This window comes from Manis javanica, chromosome 4 (assembly GCF_040802235.1).
Source record: "Manis javanica isolate MJ-LG chromosome 4, MJ_LKY, whole genome shotgun sequence".
Lineage (NCBI taxonomy): Eukaryota > Metazoa > Chordata > Mammalia > Pholidota > Manidae > Manis > Manis javanica.
The window spans coordinates 86,618,586-86,635,681 of record NC_133159.1 but is presented as its reverse complement, the minus strand read 5'-3'; the positions used below and the strand labels follow the sequence as shown (position 1 = coordinate 86,635,681).

The 17,096-nt window shown below is 36.4% G+C and overlaps 1 protein-coding gene across 2 annotated transcripts in view; it reads right to left on the bottom strand.

The window, feature by feature from the left end:
• The window catches only part of SLC30A7 (solute carrier family 30 member 7), an 86,393-nt gene that overhangs the window by 7,529 nt on the left and 61,768 nt on the right, over positions 1-17,096 (bottom strand). For both annotated transcript variants that reach the window (XR_012130256.1, XM_017668570.3), the window contains one exon: positions 8,491-8,640. Coding sequence is in view for 1 of the 2 variants with exons in the window: in XM_017668570.3 (XP_017524059.1) it covers positions 8,491-8,640 (150 nt within the window). In the remaining variant the exon portion in view is untranslated. The remainder of the gene's footprint in view (positions 1-8,490; positions 8,641-17,096) is intronic.

Here is a 17,096-nt window from a genome sequence, read left to right as displayed (position 1 = left end):
TCATTCAATTCATTCATCCAACATTTACTGTGACTCTAGTATTCTCTGGCACTGTTCCATCCCCTGGGAATACACAGTGAACAAAATAGATTCTAAAAAAAAATCCTTGCTCTCATGGAGTTTATATGCTATTGGGTGCTAGAGAGGAGGGGAGATGGTAAAAAGTAAATATAATATGTCAGATGATGATATACATGCTATAGGAAAAAAAACTTGGTACCAGAAACAGTAAAGGCCTCATTATTCCCGTTCTTCCTGTGCTGTTCTCTCTACCCATAACACTTATTACCTTCTCACATAAAACCTATTTGCTACATTGCTGTGATTATCGTCACTGTGCCACTACAATGTAATCTATCCAAGATAAAGGATATTGTCTTTTTTTTTCATTGCTGACTCCCAGAACAAGTAGTGCCTGGCACACAGTGAGTGATCAACAAATATTTGTTGGATGAACTGAAATTCTACTAAATGCCTTCTTTCAAATAAAAATGATTTTTTAAAAATTAAAACATACCATCAGTTATAAGCACTTTCTTCTCAGTACCACAGAATGAGAGGTAAATCAGAATATCTTCTAGAAAGGGAAAACACAGAGTGGGAGCTAAAATCTATTAATACTACCTTCTTACAGTAATTTCTGGCATGGCTTTTTTTTTTCCACTCAAGTGGGAGGGCTCTGCACAGCACTAATGAACTCTTGCAGGGAGTCAGGACCGACTCTAATGAACTAGAAGGCTGCACTGACCTTAGAAACTTACCAACTGTGGGGAGGTTGGGGTTCCTACGGCCAGGATCCTCACTGAACTTAAACCACCTGAGGATGTAACTGGCCTGTTGCTAGGCTACCACCTCCACACCTTTAGGCAATAAGCTATTATTGTGCTATATAGAGAGCTCGGCCCAGTGCTCTGGGTGGAGGAAGAGACGCTAGTGCTCGGCCTACCTCCGGGAGAACAAACTGGGTAATAAACCCTTTCACCCCAAAGAACCTTTTGCTGTCAATTTCTTTGGACACATTGAATCCATAGCGAACTTGCCCAGGGCTGAATCCCTTTGGCAAGACACCAACACAGAAGAGTTTTTAGCTTTTTTACCTCATTAAAAAAAGAAAAAAATCCATGCTAAAAGTTAAAGCTGCTATTCAAATTTACAAACAATACATTTACTAGCACCCTCAAAGATGCTTGTGGTAGAAAAGAGACAGAATACCTGTATCATCATGAGCTAAAATTAAAACGAATCCATTTTATCATTTTTAATGTGTTGATAAATACCAACCATACTTATCTCACAAAACTGTCATATGCTCATCCAATATTTAACAAATATTTAATAAATCCTTGCTACATACCAGGCACTATTACAAGGGTTGTATGTGAAAAAGAATGGATTTAATAAGCTAAAAAAGACTAGTAAAACAAATAATTATGACTGATTACAATTATATTTCATTTACTCAACCAAGATGACCTCTGAAAGAACTGTACTGAGAAACTCTTCTGCAAAATACTTGTATATCTAACCTTATGAGAAAACAACTATTGCCCAATAAACTGGCTTAATTTCTTCTCTTGTTTAACAAAATTGTTAACGAGAGTAAAACAGGCAAAGTTGGGCTATTAGTGATCTGCCACTTTCCTAACCCACGACTCTAATGCCCTTAAGATGGTAATAAGAAATGAGGTTGCCCCTGGCAATAAGAAAAAGGAAAAACAAAGAGGCTAGATAAATTGATCTTTGCATAATCATGAGTTAATCACTCAAGCTGATATCATTCCCCTGAGGGGCTACAGCTTTACACAAATCTCAGACTAACAAAATCATTTTGTCTCATCCATCTGTCCTGGTGGGGACAGCTTTCAGTTTTCCAGCTTCCCATTTCCCTTTCTAAATCTCCTCAATGTAAAGAGAAAAGCAGGATTTCCAAAGGATCCTATAGTAAGTCATCTACTTAATGAATGCAAACTAGGTTTGCTATACAGTCTATTTGCACCACAAAGATCTGAAAAATACTCCAGCAGATCAAAACAGGATTCGATTCCATCAAATATTCTGCCAGTGGGGTGACACCAGGAGTCAGAGGCAGACTGAGGGGTTGTTTTTAAATAGTGTAAATCATATAATATTCACTGTGTCTTATATCTTGAGAATAATGTATAAACCATAATTCAATCTATACTTCTTTAAATTGGAGAGACAGTTAGTTATATTTAACACATGTGCTCCTGAGAATATAAATGTTAACCTGATGTCACAGACTTAGAATATCCTCAATAAATATTCATTTGTTGCAGAAAGAAAAACAAATCAAAAATAGACCATTTAGAAAAATAAACAGGAATATGGCTATAAAAATTATTAGTTTCTTGCAGAAAAGAAAACAAATCAGAAGTAAAACATTTAGAAAAATAAATAGGAATATGGCTATAAAAATTATTAGTTTCTTTGTATTCCTACCTATTCATCAAAACTATAGAAACTTTCTACTTTACTTTTAACTGAACACATGATATTAATCTTCATCCCTTTAAAATGAAGTATTAAAAAACTGCCTTACTCTTCAATATGAAAACTGAATCATCTCAGAATTAGTGACACAGTGAGTGAATATGGCAAAACTACAAGCCATGAACAGTGATTTGGGCCTGGGTTCCTTTTGCACAACCTGGGCATAATCCCACCTGTCCTGTGAGGACCGCTGAGTATGTTAGCGTCTGGTACATGGTGATCTCTCAGTAAAAGCTAGATGCTCCTTCTGTTAATTGTTCCCACTACTCAACCAACCAATGAGCACTTAAACCTTGTGCATTAATTAAAAACAACAAACCTAGGGATTTGTTTGCTTCACAGCCTATGGCCATTCACTCCAACCTCTGCTGGAGGTTGGGTTCTGGTGGACATCAAGTACATATGATGAAGATTATGGGGTGGATAAGGCCAAAAATGCAGAGCTGGCAAGCAAAACCAATACTTATACAAAAAAAATCAAATCCCCTACAAACTGGAAAAACAACAGAAAGGTTGGAAAGATAACTAGCTACCCAGAAAGGGGCTAACAGCTTCTCTCATTCCCTACTCTCCCCCTCCAGCGGCCATGACAATGTTGGGTGGGTGCTGTGGACAGACAGGAAGGGATTAGGGGCCCAGGAGCGTGGAGGAGGTGGAGGTGAAGGTGGAGGTTTCTGACACTTGGGGAACTTCCATTTGGGCTGTGAGAAGGCTTTTTGGTTCCTTCCTGCATATCAGTGTCAACTTCTATTTTGAGGCTTGGGAACAGTACACAAAAAGCTGAAGCAGGAAGCTGGGGGTTTAGGACTTAACAGGTATAACAGAAACAGGCAAAGAGTAGAAACGATAGAAGAAATCTAGGTAGAAGTTCTATCAGGGAGTAAACAGCATGTATTTAGGCTTGATTGTCTTCTGTGCTTTGGGGAACGGGGGAGGGTAATGAACCCCAAGCACATTCTAGATTTTTCTCCAAACATTATTTCTAACAAGTGTATTTTAAAACTTAACAGATCATAACAGCCAGTTTAAAACAAGAAATATAAAATGTTTTATATACATGTTTAAACCCAGTATCCCAGTTTCTCTTTCTGTTCATATACTAAACATAAAAAATAAGCTTATATATTTCCACAATTCCTAGATGATAACTCATATTTTTAAAATAATGCAACATGAGAATGGGAGAGAGGATTCTTCTGTGCCAACACAAAACCTTGTAGTTTAAAAATTGGATTATCACTTAATAATCCCAAAGGAATATAAATACTGAAGACTTCACCAATTCTCTTGTATTACTCTATATTCATGCGCAGCAATCCAACTTCTTTAGCCATTAAATATTAAATGAGGATTACACAAAATGAGAATAAAAAGGACACGCCTAATATGCAATTCTAAAATAGTCATTACGCTTAGTTTTATAAACAAAATAGGAAGCTATAATTCACAAACTTTGATGTTGGTCTTTTCAATTTACAGTTATCCTCATATAAATTTTAACAAACCTAAACTATTTTTTCTTTATTAAGGTACCATTGATATACCATCTTATGCTCAGGTTTCACATGAGCAACATTGTGGGTACCATATTCCCTTCTATTATCAAGTCCCCACTACATACCCCATTAAGTCACTGTCCATCAGCATAGTAAGATGCTACAGAGCCAGTACTTGTCTTCTCTGTTGCACAGCCCTCCCCGTGACCCCCTATATAATGTGCACTTATCATAATATCCCTTAATCCCCTTATCACCCCCCTTCCCACCCACCCTCCCCAGTCCCTTTCCCTTTGGTAACTGTGAGTCCACTCTTGGGTTCTGTGAGTCTGCTGCTGTTTTGCTCCTTCGGTTTTTGCTTTGTTCTTATACTCCACAGATGAGTGAAATCACTTGATACTTGTCTTTCTCCATCCTGTTCATTTCACCGAGCATAATACCCTCTAGCTCCATCCTTGTTGTTGCAAATGGTAGGATTTGTTTTCTTCTTATGGCTGAATAATATTCCATTGTGTATATATACCACCTCTTCTTTATCCATTCATCTACTGATGGACACTTAAGTTGCTTCTATTTCTTGGCTATTGTAAATAGTGCTGCAATAAACTTAGGGGTGCATATGTCTTTTTGAATCTGGGATCCTGACAAACCAAAAACTATTACATAAATTCTGATTTAAGATCAGATATATAAGAGAGACACCTAAATATGTCATAAAATCAGAAAGTATAATTATTGCTGGGAAAATCCTTCTTTGGGATTTTTGGAACTAAGGCATCAAAAGCATTAATGTCATACTTTTCTCAAAAATAGAGCAATTTGAGATTTATTACCTTTGATAAATAAAATCTATAAATAATTTGTTAATTTAAAAGTTTTTAATGTAAAAAAATTTAATTTCACTTCATATAATGAAAATGTTACTACAAGCTTTGGTATATACCCATAGCATACGGATATGCATTACTAGGGTATAAGCAAAGAAGGAAAATACATTAAGAAAATATTTCAATTCTGCATATGTCAGAATTAAAACAATGATAACAAAAAATTTCTAAATCATTAAATGTATGGAATGAAAATACGTAGGGTGACTCCCCTCTCCGTACTGGAAAAACATCTGTTGAGCCATCGTCACTGCACCTCGGAGTCCCCAGTCTCCGCAAAGAATGAAATAAAGCTGGCTTGACCTTGGTTGATAAAAAGGCTTCTTCACTGCACACCTCGGAGTCCCCAGTCTCCGCAAAGAATGAAATAAAGCTGGCTTGACCTTGGTTGATAAAAAGGCTTAAAATATTTTTCAGAACTTAAAATTTTCAAAACCAAAATACAATTTCCATAACTAAAGAAGCAGCTGTATAAACTTTCAAAGTCAGCCATGTTAAAAGCCAAGACTTCTAAGGTTACCAGAAGCACCTCCCTCCACCTACTGCAGTTACAACTTCGGCAGCTCCTGAGCACAGACACAGCTGCTCATGCATTTCTAGACCTAGACTTTGCATTTCTTCCAAAGGGAAAATTGTGACTAAGTGCCAACATCTTAGGAGACTATTAGGAGATGTCCCAGAGATCAACAGAAGCTCGCACCATGAATGTGAAGGACACAGTAGAACCAGGAGAAAACTTAAAGGAGAGATTAGTGATCTAGGAGCTGCAATGCACAACAAGGGTATTTATGAGCCCCATTCTCCTGTTGCCTCAAAAACAGGGAGAAGGCGTGAGAAGGATTCAGACATCCTGCGAAGGTCTTGCACGCTTCGTTTTGAATGTCATAATGTTACAGACTTATTATAGTGTCTGTTAAAAAGAGATCTAGTTCTTAAAATTCTGGAGTGATACCAGCATATGGTTTTGTAGTAGAGTAATTCTTGCTGTCACCTCATATAAGATTACGTCATTAATTATTCACGAAGAAACATAACTGTGTATTTTTCTTTTTAGAGAAGAGAGATTGTTTAATTTATGCTAAGGTCGTGAATTTAACCAAACTGCAAATATGTTCTGTGGTCCATGTCTGAAGAAATGATATATCTGTCTGTCTTTCTCTATTTCTCTCTATATATATACATCTCTACCATCTTTTGGTGCTTGTGGTTAAAAAGACCAATGGGAACACAACAATATTTTTTCTATACTTAGCATATGTAAAGATGGGTTTTGGTCAAATACAGTTTTAAGAATTTGTTTATTCAACAAATTCATTATATATGTATATTCTTCTATGTATTTGGAATGTAAAATCATGATGTTTATGAAGAACTTGCAGACAAATATGGCCAACATCCAAAAGACAAGGAACAACAAATGCTGGTGAGGAAGTGGAGAAAGGGGAACCCTCCTACACTGTTGGTGGGAATGTAAATTAGTTCAACCACTGTGGAAGCAATCTGGAGGTTTATCCAAAAACTGAAAGAAGAAATACCATTTGACCCAGGAATTCCACTCCTAGGAATTTACCCAAAGAAAACAAGACCTCAGATTCAAAAAGACATATGCATCTCTATGTTTATCACAGCACTGTTTACAATAGCCAAGATATGGAAGCTACCTAAGTGTCCATCAGTAGATGAATGGATAAAGAAGATGTGGTACATATACACAATGGAATACTATTCAGCCATTAAAAGAAAACAAATACTACCATTTCCAACAACATGGATGGAGCTGGAGGGTATGCTCAGTGAAATAAGCCAGGCAGAGAAAGACAAGTTCCAAATGATTTCACTCATTTGTGGAGTATAACTACAAAGCAAAACTGAAGGAACAAAATAGCAACAGATTCACAGACTCCAAGAAGGGACTAGCAGTTACCAAAGGAGAGGGGTTGGAGAGGATAAGTGAGGAGGGAGGGAGAAGTGGATTGAGGGGCATTATGATTGGCACACATGGTGTGTGGGGGTAATGGGAAGATAGTGTGACACAGAGAAGAAAAGTAGTGGCTCTGTGGCATTTTGCTACACTGATGGACAGTGACTGTGGTGGGGTGTGAAGGGGGACTCGATTATATGGGTGAATGTAGTGAACACAATGTTGCTTATGTGAAATCTTCGTAAGATTAGTGTCAATGACACCTTAATAAAAATTAATTAATTAATTTTTAAAAAGAGAAAAGTTAACTGGGCCATGCTAGAATGTTTAGATTTTGTCCTGGTGGCAACTGAGGAGCCTCCAATGTTTTTGTTTTTAGTTTTTCATTTTGGAAAAATTTTAAGTCAAAGAATAGTATATAATAAATACCTATTTTCCATCACCTATAATCACCAATGTTAGTTAGACATACTGATACTTTGCCTCTAAATCCTTTTGTATATATCTCCTAAGAATAAGAATATTCTTCTATAACCACAATAACATTCTCACACCCAATAAATTGAACACTTACACAATTTTATTAACTATTATTATACAGTCCATATTCAAATTTTCTAATAACCCAATAATTTCCTTTGTGGCTATTTTTCCCCATCCAAGATCCAATCAAGGATCACACATTGCATTTAATTGTGAAATCTCCTCCAATCTAGAATAATCCCTCTGCCCTCTTATTTTCTTTTTTCTTTCATGACATTGACACTTTAAGAATCGAGGCTAACAGTATGCAGAAGTTTCTACCAGCTGGATTTGTCTAGTTGTTTGCTAGTGATTAGATTCACACTAACCATTTCAGGCAAAAGCACTATACAGGTCATGTTTTGTTCTTCCCATTGCATTACATCAAAAGCAAGTCAGTTTTTAAGCACAGATTTTCAAAGCATAGAAACAGTTTCCTCATTAAATCTATATGGCAGCAGTGTCAACATGTAGATTTTTTTACCAAATATTCCCAGTAAACTAGATAGAAAAAGAATTTGTGTCCTCTCTCTCTCTCCTTAGATGTTTTTGACATGATGTTCTTATTCTCCTAATATATATGGAATAACATAGTAATCACTTTTACTTTGATTAGTCTCATGACTATGTCAATTAATGATGGCATACGCATTAACTGAAATAATTTGGTTGCAGGCATGCACTCACTAACACATGATTCCAAATACAATGTTAACATACTGTATAATAAAAAGAGAAATATTAAGTTATTAAATTCACAGAATTATCTTTGGCTTTGCTAGCACACAAAAACATTAACATAGTCGATTTTTAGTTAAAGCATTATTCTTATTCCAAATGCTACTTAGAATTTTTGGCTTCAAACAACACCTAACATGTCTTATAAAGGTATACACTAATGGAGAATCTACTTTTTCTTAAAGAAATTAAAATCAGGACAATGATGAGTAAATAGGATTATCTTCCTTAAGAACATAAACTGAACTAGGGATTCCAAAATTTGTGGTTGAAAAAAAGTACTTATATGCTTACCTTATAGTATAGTATACATATATATTTAATATGTTAAATAATACATTTTGTGGTACATACCTTTATGTAAAACTAGTAGATAAATTCTAAGATCCTTAAGAAGTTAGTAAAGAAGTCATACCTGTGTAAAAATATTATGTGTTTGGCTTAAAATCCACCTGGCATCAGCATCAGGTGCTACTACTAATTTCAAGGTCCCAACATAAACGTCAGAACATAAGGTCCAGAAGTGCTGTTCTTGTAAATTGTAAACTCCTTGTAACTGCTGCACCTAAAATATAAAGGGAGTTATTAATATCATCATCAAGTATAGCACCCCTCCACTGCAATTATTATGCAACATATCAGTAAACATGATCTACCCTCTAGTTTAAAATAGAGGTTGGAGCTACTTGAATTATTAACAAATATCTATTAAGCACTCATTATGCATCAGGTACCGTATCAGGTGTTCAGGAAATACGCACAAACACATATCAAAATTCACAGGGCACAGATGAGAGAGCCCTGAGAGGAAAATTCACATTTTCAAATATAGCAATCAGAGAAAAAGTATGAACACAAATGAGCTAAGAACTAGAAGAAGAACAATAAACTCAAAGAAATAAGAAAGAAGGAAATAAAAGATAAAAACCAATGATTCATAATTAAAATACTAATGGCATTTTTCATAGAATTAGGACAAATAATCCTAAAATTTGTATGCAACCACCAAAGAGCCTGAATAGTAATCTTGAGAAAGAAAAACAAAGCTGGAGGTATCACACCTCCTGACTTCAAACTATGTTACAAAGCTACAGTAATCAAAACAGTATGATACCGGAACAAAAATAAACACATAGATTAATAGAATAGTACATACAGCCCAGGAATAAACCCATACTTACATGGTCAACTAATCTACAACAAAAGAGGCAAGAGTCTTTTCAATAAATAGTGTTGGGAAAACTGGACAACTACATGCAAAAGAATGAAACAAAACCCTTTCTTACACCAACAAAAAAATTAAACTAAAAATGGATTAAGGACCTAAATGTAACACCTGATATCATAAAACTCCTAAAAGAAAACATAGTAAGTTCTTGGACAGTGGCCCTAGCAATTTTTTTCTGGATATGTCTCCCTAGGCAAGGGAAACAAAAGCAAAAATAAACACGTGGGATTACATCAAACTAAAAGGTCTTTGCACAGCAAAGGAAACTGTCAACAAAATGAAAAGGCAACCAACTGAATGGGAGAAGACATTTGCAAATGATATATCCAAAAAACAGATAATACAATTTATAAAAATCTAAAAAGCAAAACAAATGAACAAACAAGCAACAAGACAAAACAAACTCAGAAACAGACTCATAAATTCAGAGAACAACTGGTGGTTGTCAGATAAGCGAGGACAGGTGAAATAGGTGAAGGGAATCAAGAGGAAGTTTATAACAAACTTCCAGTTATAAAATAAATTAGTCATGGCAATTACAACTATAGCATAGTGAATATAGTCAATAATATTGTAATAACTTTGTATGCGACAGATGGTAGGCAGATGTCAAATCCCTATCTTGTACCCCTGAAACTAAAATATTACATCAAATATTACAAATTTCTTTTTAAAAATTCAATGATCCAGAGATTTAGAAACTGATAAAATTAAAAAATATCAAAACATTTCTTTGAAAACATTAATGAACTAAGGAGTCAGTGTTTCTTAATGGGACATATTTTAGACAGGACAATTCTTCACTGTGTCAGAAACTACAGGATCTTTTGCATCCCCAGGCTACAGGGAATTAAATTTCAACATACACCATATCTGAATCATATGTCAACAAAAATGGGAGGATGTCTCTAAGCTTTTCCAGTGGGTCCTTAAGGTTTCCACAGCCTTAAGTTGAGAACCACTGGCAAGACACATGCTGATGGAGGTTACACACACACACACAATGAAAAGAACTTCAAACAGCAGATTCAAAACACCCTAAGAAGGGAATACTATCAGCATGTGAATATTCAAAATGTTACAGCTAAGTAGAATCCAAACACTTCTCAATGTCTCTGTGGCTATCAGCCTAGTTGAAGACAGCATTAACTCTAGTCTGGATTGTTGTAATAGCCTATTAACTGGTCTGTTTCCAGCCTCTTCCATCTACTCTCAACAAAGTAACCCGAGCAAGATCCTGTTACTTTAGGTCAGATGCTTCGAGTCCACTTTACAGTACCCTCCAACAGCTTCCCATATCACTCTGACTAAAAACCAGTGCTTTCACAATGATTTACATGGACCCATGTCATGTGCCCCCCTTGTCACCTTATTTACCTCATTCCCACTACATTTCCCCTTGCCACCTCTTCCTCAGCTACTCCAGCCTTCTCACCATTCTTTGAAAAGTCAGGCACACTTCTGTCTCAGAGTAGCTGCCATTCCCTCTGCCTAGAGTGTAACTTCCTTCCAGATTTCTGCGTGGTCCCCTCTGGGTCTTTACTCAGATGTCACTTTCTGAGTAAGTTACTGTTACTCCTGTGGCCTAAGTCTCCTGTTACTATCTAAAATCTCAATGTTTCATTTTTACATTTCTCTACTTTGTTCAACATATAATATCACATATTCTATCATTTATTTATACATTTATATGTTTTACTGCCTGTCTCCTCCAGCAGAACTGAAGGACAGAACTTAGAAAGGGCAGAAACTTATATTTGTTGTTTTTAAGTTTTGTATCCTCAGCACTTAAAACAGTGCCTGGCCCAAGTAAGTGCTCAGTAAGCTGTGTATGTGGGTAAAATGAATAAAAACACAATTTAAAAAACCTAGACAAAATGGATAAATTTCTGGAAATACAGAAAATGCTATAATATGAGAACAAAGTAGAAAATGTGAAAGGACCATTAACAATTTAAAAGGTAGGTGTTAATATCCAAAATATATAAACAACTCATACAATGTAATAGCAAAAAAAAAGTGATTTAAAACTGGGCAGAGAATCTTAATAGACATTTTTCCAAAGATACAGAGATGGCCAACTGGCACATGAAAATATACTCAACTCACTGATCGTCAGGGAAATGTGAATCAAAACCACAATGAGATATCACCTGACATCTATTAAAATGGCTATTATCAAAAAGACAGATAAGTATTGGTGAGGAGGTGGAGAAAACAGAACTCTTGTGCATTGCTGGTGGGAATGTAAATTGGTACAGACACTATGAAAAAAGGATGGAGGTCCCTCAAAAAATAAAAATAGATTTACCACATGATCCAGCAAATTCCACTTCTGGGTATTCATCTGAAGAAAAAGAAAACACTAGCCAAAAAGACATGCACCCCCATGTTCACTGCAGCATGATTTACAATGGCCAAGACATGAAAAGAACCTAACTGTCCATCAGATGCTAAAACGTGGCCTGCGTGTTTATGTCAGTGTAGATCTACACATCTATAGACACACTTTATCCACATTTTTGGATTAGTCAGTTTCTGCAGGCATCACTCCCTCATCTGTTCTTTAGGATAACTATAAAAACGTACTTGTTTACATTTCCCTGTATGGCCCTGGAAGATGACTGGTTAGCCAGAGACGGGTAAGATTCCTCAAGGAGGAACAACCTAAGACAGGCACAGTCGCAGGGGGGCCATCAGGTGAGAAATTGGGGATCAACAGAGGTGAGGCTTAGAACCTCACCCCCCCTGTCTTGAGAGAAATCTTCTGCATCCGTGGATGTTTTGTTTCCCTTGTCTAGCTTGGATTAATACTTAGTCTACAGGCACACACCTGATCATCTACATTAGCCCTCTTACAGCACTAAACTATGTTTTCTACCTTTATCTTGCATCTACCTACCACTTCAGCATTTTATTTAAAAAAAAAAATAATAATAATAATAATAAGGGAGAAATGTGGGATTCACATATAAATCAAGTATAAAAATCAAATGAATAATCATATTTGACCTGACTGTTTATAATTCATGATGTGTGATCAAAACCGAAAGTTTCTGTGATGACTGCCCTTGCACTGTTCACCATGTAAGAACTTATTCACTATGTAAGAACTTGTTCACCATGTAAGAACTTGTTCATTATGCTTCAGAAGATTGGAGACTGTTGAGAATTAGGCTTGGGGTTGATTAATGATTGTGCATTGAGTCCCCTATACAGAATTTTATTGTTGTTAACAACCATATGATCAATAAATATGAGAGATGCCCTCTCAAAAAAAAAAAAAAGAATGTATTTGTACTGCTGTTTCTATGCAGGTAGAAGAAATCTATTCAGTTAGGTTGCTCTTCTACTAACAGTAGACCATTCCGTGAGGATGCCATTTAGAAAAATGTGGAGGGATACGGAGTTCAAGCCACTGTGTCGTCAGAACCCTAGAAGAGGAAGACAAAGGCTACCATAACCTCTTTCTCCAGTACAAGCAGTTTTTTAAAATGGCACAGTGGATATTGTCTCAACTTTCCTACCAACTGTTTTGAAGTTATAGAAAATAATGCCTACCTTCACCAAATTCTGATAAAAATAAATATTTCTGATAGATGTAAGTTCAACTTTTTCTTAATTAATGATTACTTAAACATCAGAGAATCTCAGAATTGAAAAAGAGTTTGTACATTTGGTCCAGACTTCTATTTATTGCAAGAATTCCTTCTACGATATTCAGTTGGTCATCCAGCTTTCTGACCATTTCCAGGAATCAACAGTTAACTCCTTCTTGAAGCAATCTCTTTTTAAACTGCATTAACTGTTACAAAAACCTTTCTTAATGAGCCTGTCTTTAAGTTCTTCAGATCTGTTCAGAGACATTAAACAATAACACTGACTTGGGCATGTTTGTCTTTTTTTCTGATTTTCAAGGGAATACATCTAATGTTTCTTCCTTACATATTTTCTGTATATTTTTGGTAGATAGCTTTTATTAAGTTAAGGGAGTGGCCGTCTAATCGTTTTTTTCCTCTCATCATATGCTGAATTGTATTTAGTAATTGTAATGCTTTTATTGGAATAACTGTTCTTTCTTCTTATTACTTGAAGAGTAACAGCAATAGAATTTTTTATGTTTATTCTTTCCCTCTTATGATAAACCCAACCTAGTCATGATGTTATTTTTTAATATAGTGTTGGATATAACTTACTTAATTCATAAGAAAACCTAGCTTATGATTTGCTATCTTTATCTGGTTAGGGGTCAAGATTATTTTTTACTGATAGGAGGTAGCATCTACTATCTTCTGGAAAAACTAAAAGGTTTATTCCCTGAAAGTTTGCCCTCTGGGACTGGGCTTTAAGAGAACTTTTATTACCTTTTCAATTTTTTTAATTGTTACCGTTAAAAAATTATTTTTTCTATTTTAAAAATTGAGGTATAATTGATATATTAGTTTCAAGTATACAACATAATGATTTAATAATTGTATATACTGTAAAATGATCACCACAAGTCTAGTTAATAATCATCACTACATATAGTTACAGAACTTTGTTTTCTGGTGATTAGAATTTTTAAGATCTATTCTCTCAGAAACTTTCAAATATGCACTACAGTATTATTAATTATAGTTGGCATGCTGTACATTACAGGCCCATGACTTACTTATCTTATAACTGGAAATTTGTACCTTTTGTTTCCCTTGAACCATTTCGCCTACCTCTACCCCCGGCCTTTGGCAACCACCAATCTATTCTCTGTACATCTATGAGTTTGGGTTTTTTTGTTTTGCTTTGTTTTAGAGACCATATGTAAGTGAGATCATATGGTATTTGTCTTTCTCAGTTTGACTTACTTCACTTAACATAATGCCTTCAAGGTCCATCCATGTTGTTGCAAATGGCAAGATTTCATTCTTTTTTTTTTATGGCTGACAGACAGATAGACAGGTAGACAGATGACACAGTGCCTTGAACTCAGTATCCCTCCACATTTTTCTAAATGGCATCCTCACAGAATGGTCCACTGTTGATGAAACAACCTAACTGAATAGATTTCTTCTACCTGCATAGAAATAGCAGAACAAGTACATTCTTGTAGTTATCCTGAAGAACAGACTAAGGAGTGATGCCTACAGAAACTGATTAATTTTAAAATGTGAGTAAAATGCATTTATAGATGAAAATCTGTGTTGCTTTTTCTATTATGATAGTGTGATAGAAGGAAGCACATGAGCTTTAGAGTCAGAGTGATAGGGATCCTGGGTCAGCTACTAGCATTTGTGACCTTGGATGAGATACTTAAATTCCCTGAGCCTCAATTTTTCCTATGGGAAGGCAGATGAAACTTAACCCTGTATGGTTAGTGTTCAGAACAAAAGCAATATATGTAAACAAACACATAATTTATGGACCAGATTATAGTAGACATTCAATAAACGGCCCCTTTCTCCTCCACAGTTATGCTGACTGGCCCACCTTAAAACCATAACCATGAATATCAAATGGGCGACACTTCACTTTCTCTCTCTCAAAAAAAAGACTATTTTACACCTCCTTTTCCCTCTGATCTTCTGATCTCTCTACATTTCATTGCCTTGTAAATCACAGAGAAAACAGAAGCACACAGACAACCCTTAGCCCAGAGCACCAAATTCTCAACTATGTCAGCACTCTCTGCATTCCCCCTGAGGATACAGCACCCCTGGATCCCATCTACATTAATTCCTCCACAGTGCTTCGGATCCTATCCTTTTTCACCTTCTCAAGAACTTCACTCCTTCAATAACTTCCTTCACTACCATATCATCAATTTCTTCCTCTTGGCTGGACTGTTTCTATCAATAACAAATACACTCCAGAACTGTGCTGTGTAATACAAAAGTCACTAGACACATGTGGCTATTCAAACACATGAAAGTGAAATTAGATTAAAAGATTGGTGGTGCTCATCACACTTCAAGTGCTCACTAGGCACATGTTGCTTGTGGTTGCCATACTGGATAGTGAGGATCACGGAACATTCCTGTTATTGGGGAAAGTTTACAGGATGGCACTATTCTAAAATATCCTATTTTGAAAACAAACAAATACCCTCGCCCCTGATCCTACATTCATATGGAGGCCACTGACTCACTTCTTTGTTCCCTTTAACAACATTTCTTAGAACAATTACCTGCAGCCACTACCTCCACTTTTCCAAATCATTTTCTCCTTAATCTACTCATATCATGCTCTCCTCTCCGAACTCTAATGAAACCACTCTTATCAATGTCATTAAAGATGTTCATGCTATACTCCTACCTCAGTGTGCCACAGAAATATCTGGGGCAGCTGGTTACTCCTTCCTTCTTCCATTCTGGGACACTACACTCTTCTGGTTTTCCCGGCTCCCTTACTACCACTCCTTTCCTATCTTTCCAGCTGTTCTCTCAATCTGCTGTTGAAAGAAGAGCTAAAAGAACAGAGCATAATTCTTCCAAGGTAACCTCATATAATCCTCATGTTTTAAATATTATTCATGTATTGATGACTCAAAACTCTTCTTAGTCCTAATCAGTCCCTAAAGCACCAGATCTGTATATCTGTTACTTAACTGACATTTCTCTTAGAAGGATAATAGGCATTTCAATTTTAACATATCCAGAATAGAACTCTTGATGTTGGGGGATTTTCTATCCTCAGATTTGCATTAATACAGCCTCAATCTCAACAAATGGCCTTAGCATCTATTTAGTTTTGAGTCAACACTTTTTCTCCCCTCCACTAATAGAATCCATCTCCAAAAACTTATCCCGAATGTTTACACACTTCCATCTCACTGCTGCCCCTGTAATCCCAGCCATGATTTTTTTCCTACTTAGATGACAATAGCTTCATATCTGGTTTTCTTTGCTTTCACTCAGCTGTTCTCTAATAGCAAGCAGAGTGAGCTTTTAAAACATAAGCTTAATTATGTTCTCCCTGCCTAAAAGCTTTCTAATGCTTCTCACTGAACTAGAAGTAAACCTCTATATGATCTGGCCCCTGCTATTCTCTCCAAACTTTTCAGCCACTTTTCCCTTTATTTATTATGCTTCAGCCATAGTGGCCTTTTTTCTGTTCTTCAAATGCTCTAAATTAGCTGCAGCCACAGGACTTTTACATTAGCATAAAGTGTTCCTTTGCCTGGACCACTCTTCTCCACGATTTCCATAAGCTGGTTCCTTCTTGTCATCAAGGTTTCAGTCTTCTTCAATATGACTTTCTGAGTGAATCTCACATAGGCACCCATGTCTACCACATGACTATGTTTTGTTTCTATTATAGTAGTGATCACTGGTATTTTCTTATTTATCAATTTATTGTTTAGTGCATTTGTTTGCCCCCTGGACTATAAACTCTTTGAGAACAGAGACACTGTCTTGTTTATCATTACATCCCTAGTGCCTTATCTGGCATAAAGTGGGAGCTCAAAAAATATATGTTGCGGCTGGCATAGAAGATGGCGGCGTGAGTAGAGCAGTGGAAATCTCCTCCCAAAAACACATAGAGCTATGAAAATATAACAAAGAAAAATCTTCCTAAAATAGAGACCACAGGACACAGGACAACATCCAGACCACATCCACACCTGCAAGAACCCAGCGCCTAGTGAAGGGGGGCTCCACCATTTTGGAGGAACAGCCCCAGCCAGGCCAAGCCCACAGCAACAGCGGAGATAAACCCCAAAGCAACTGGGCAGGAAGCAGAAGCCCTGTCTGCGCACAGCTGCCCAGCACAAGCCACTAGAGGTCGCTATTCTCCCAGGAAAAGGCTACAAACCA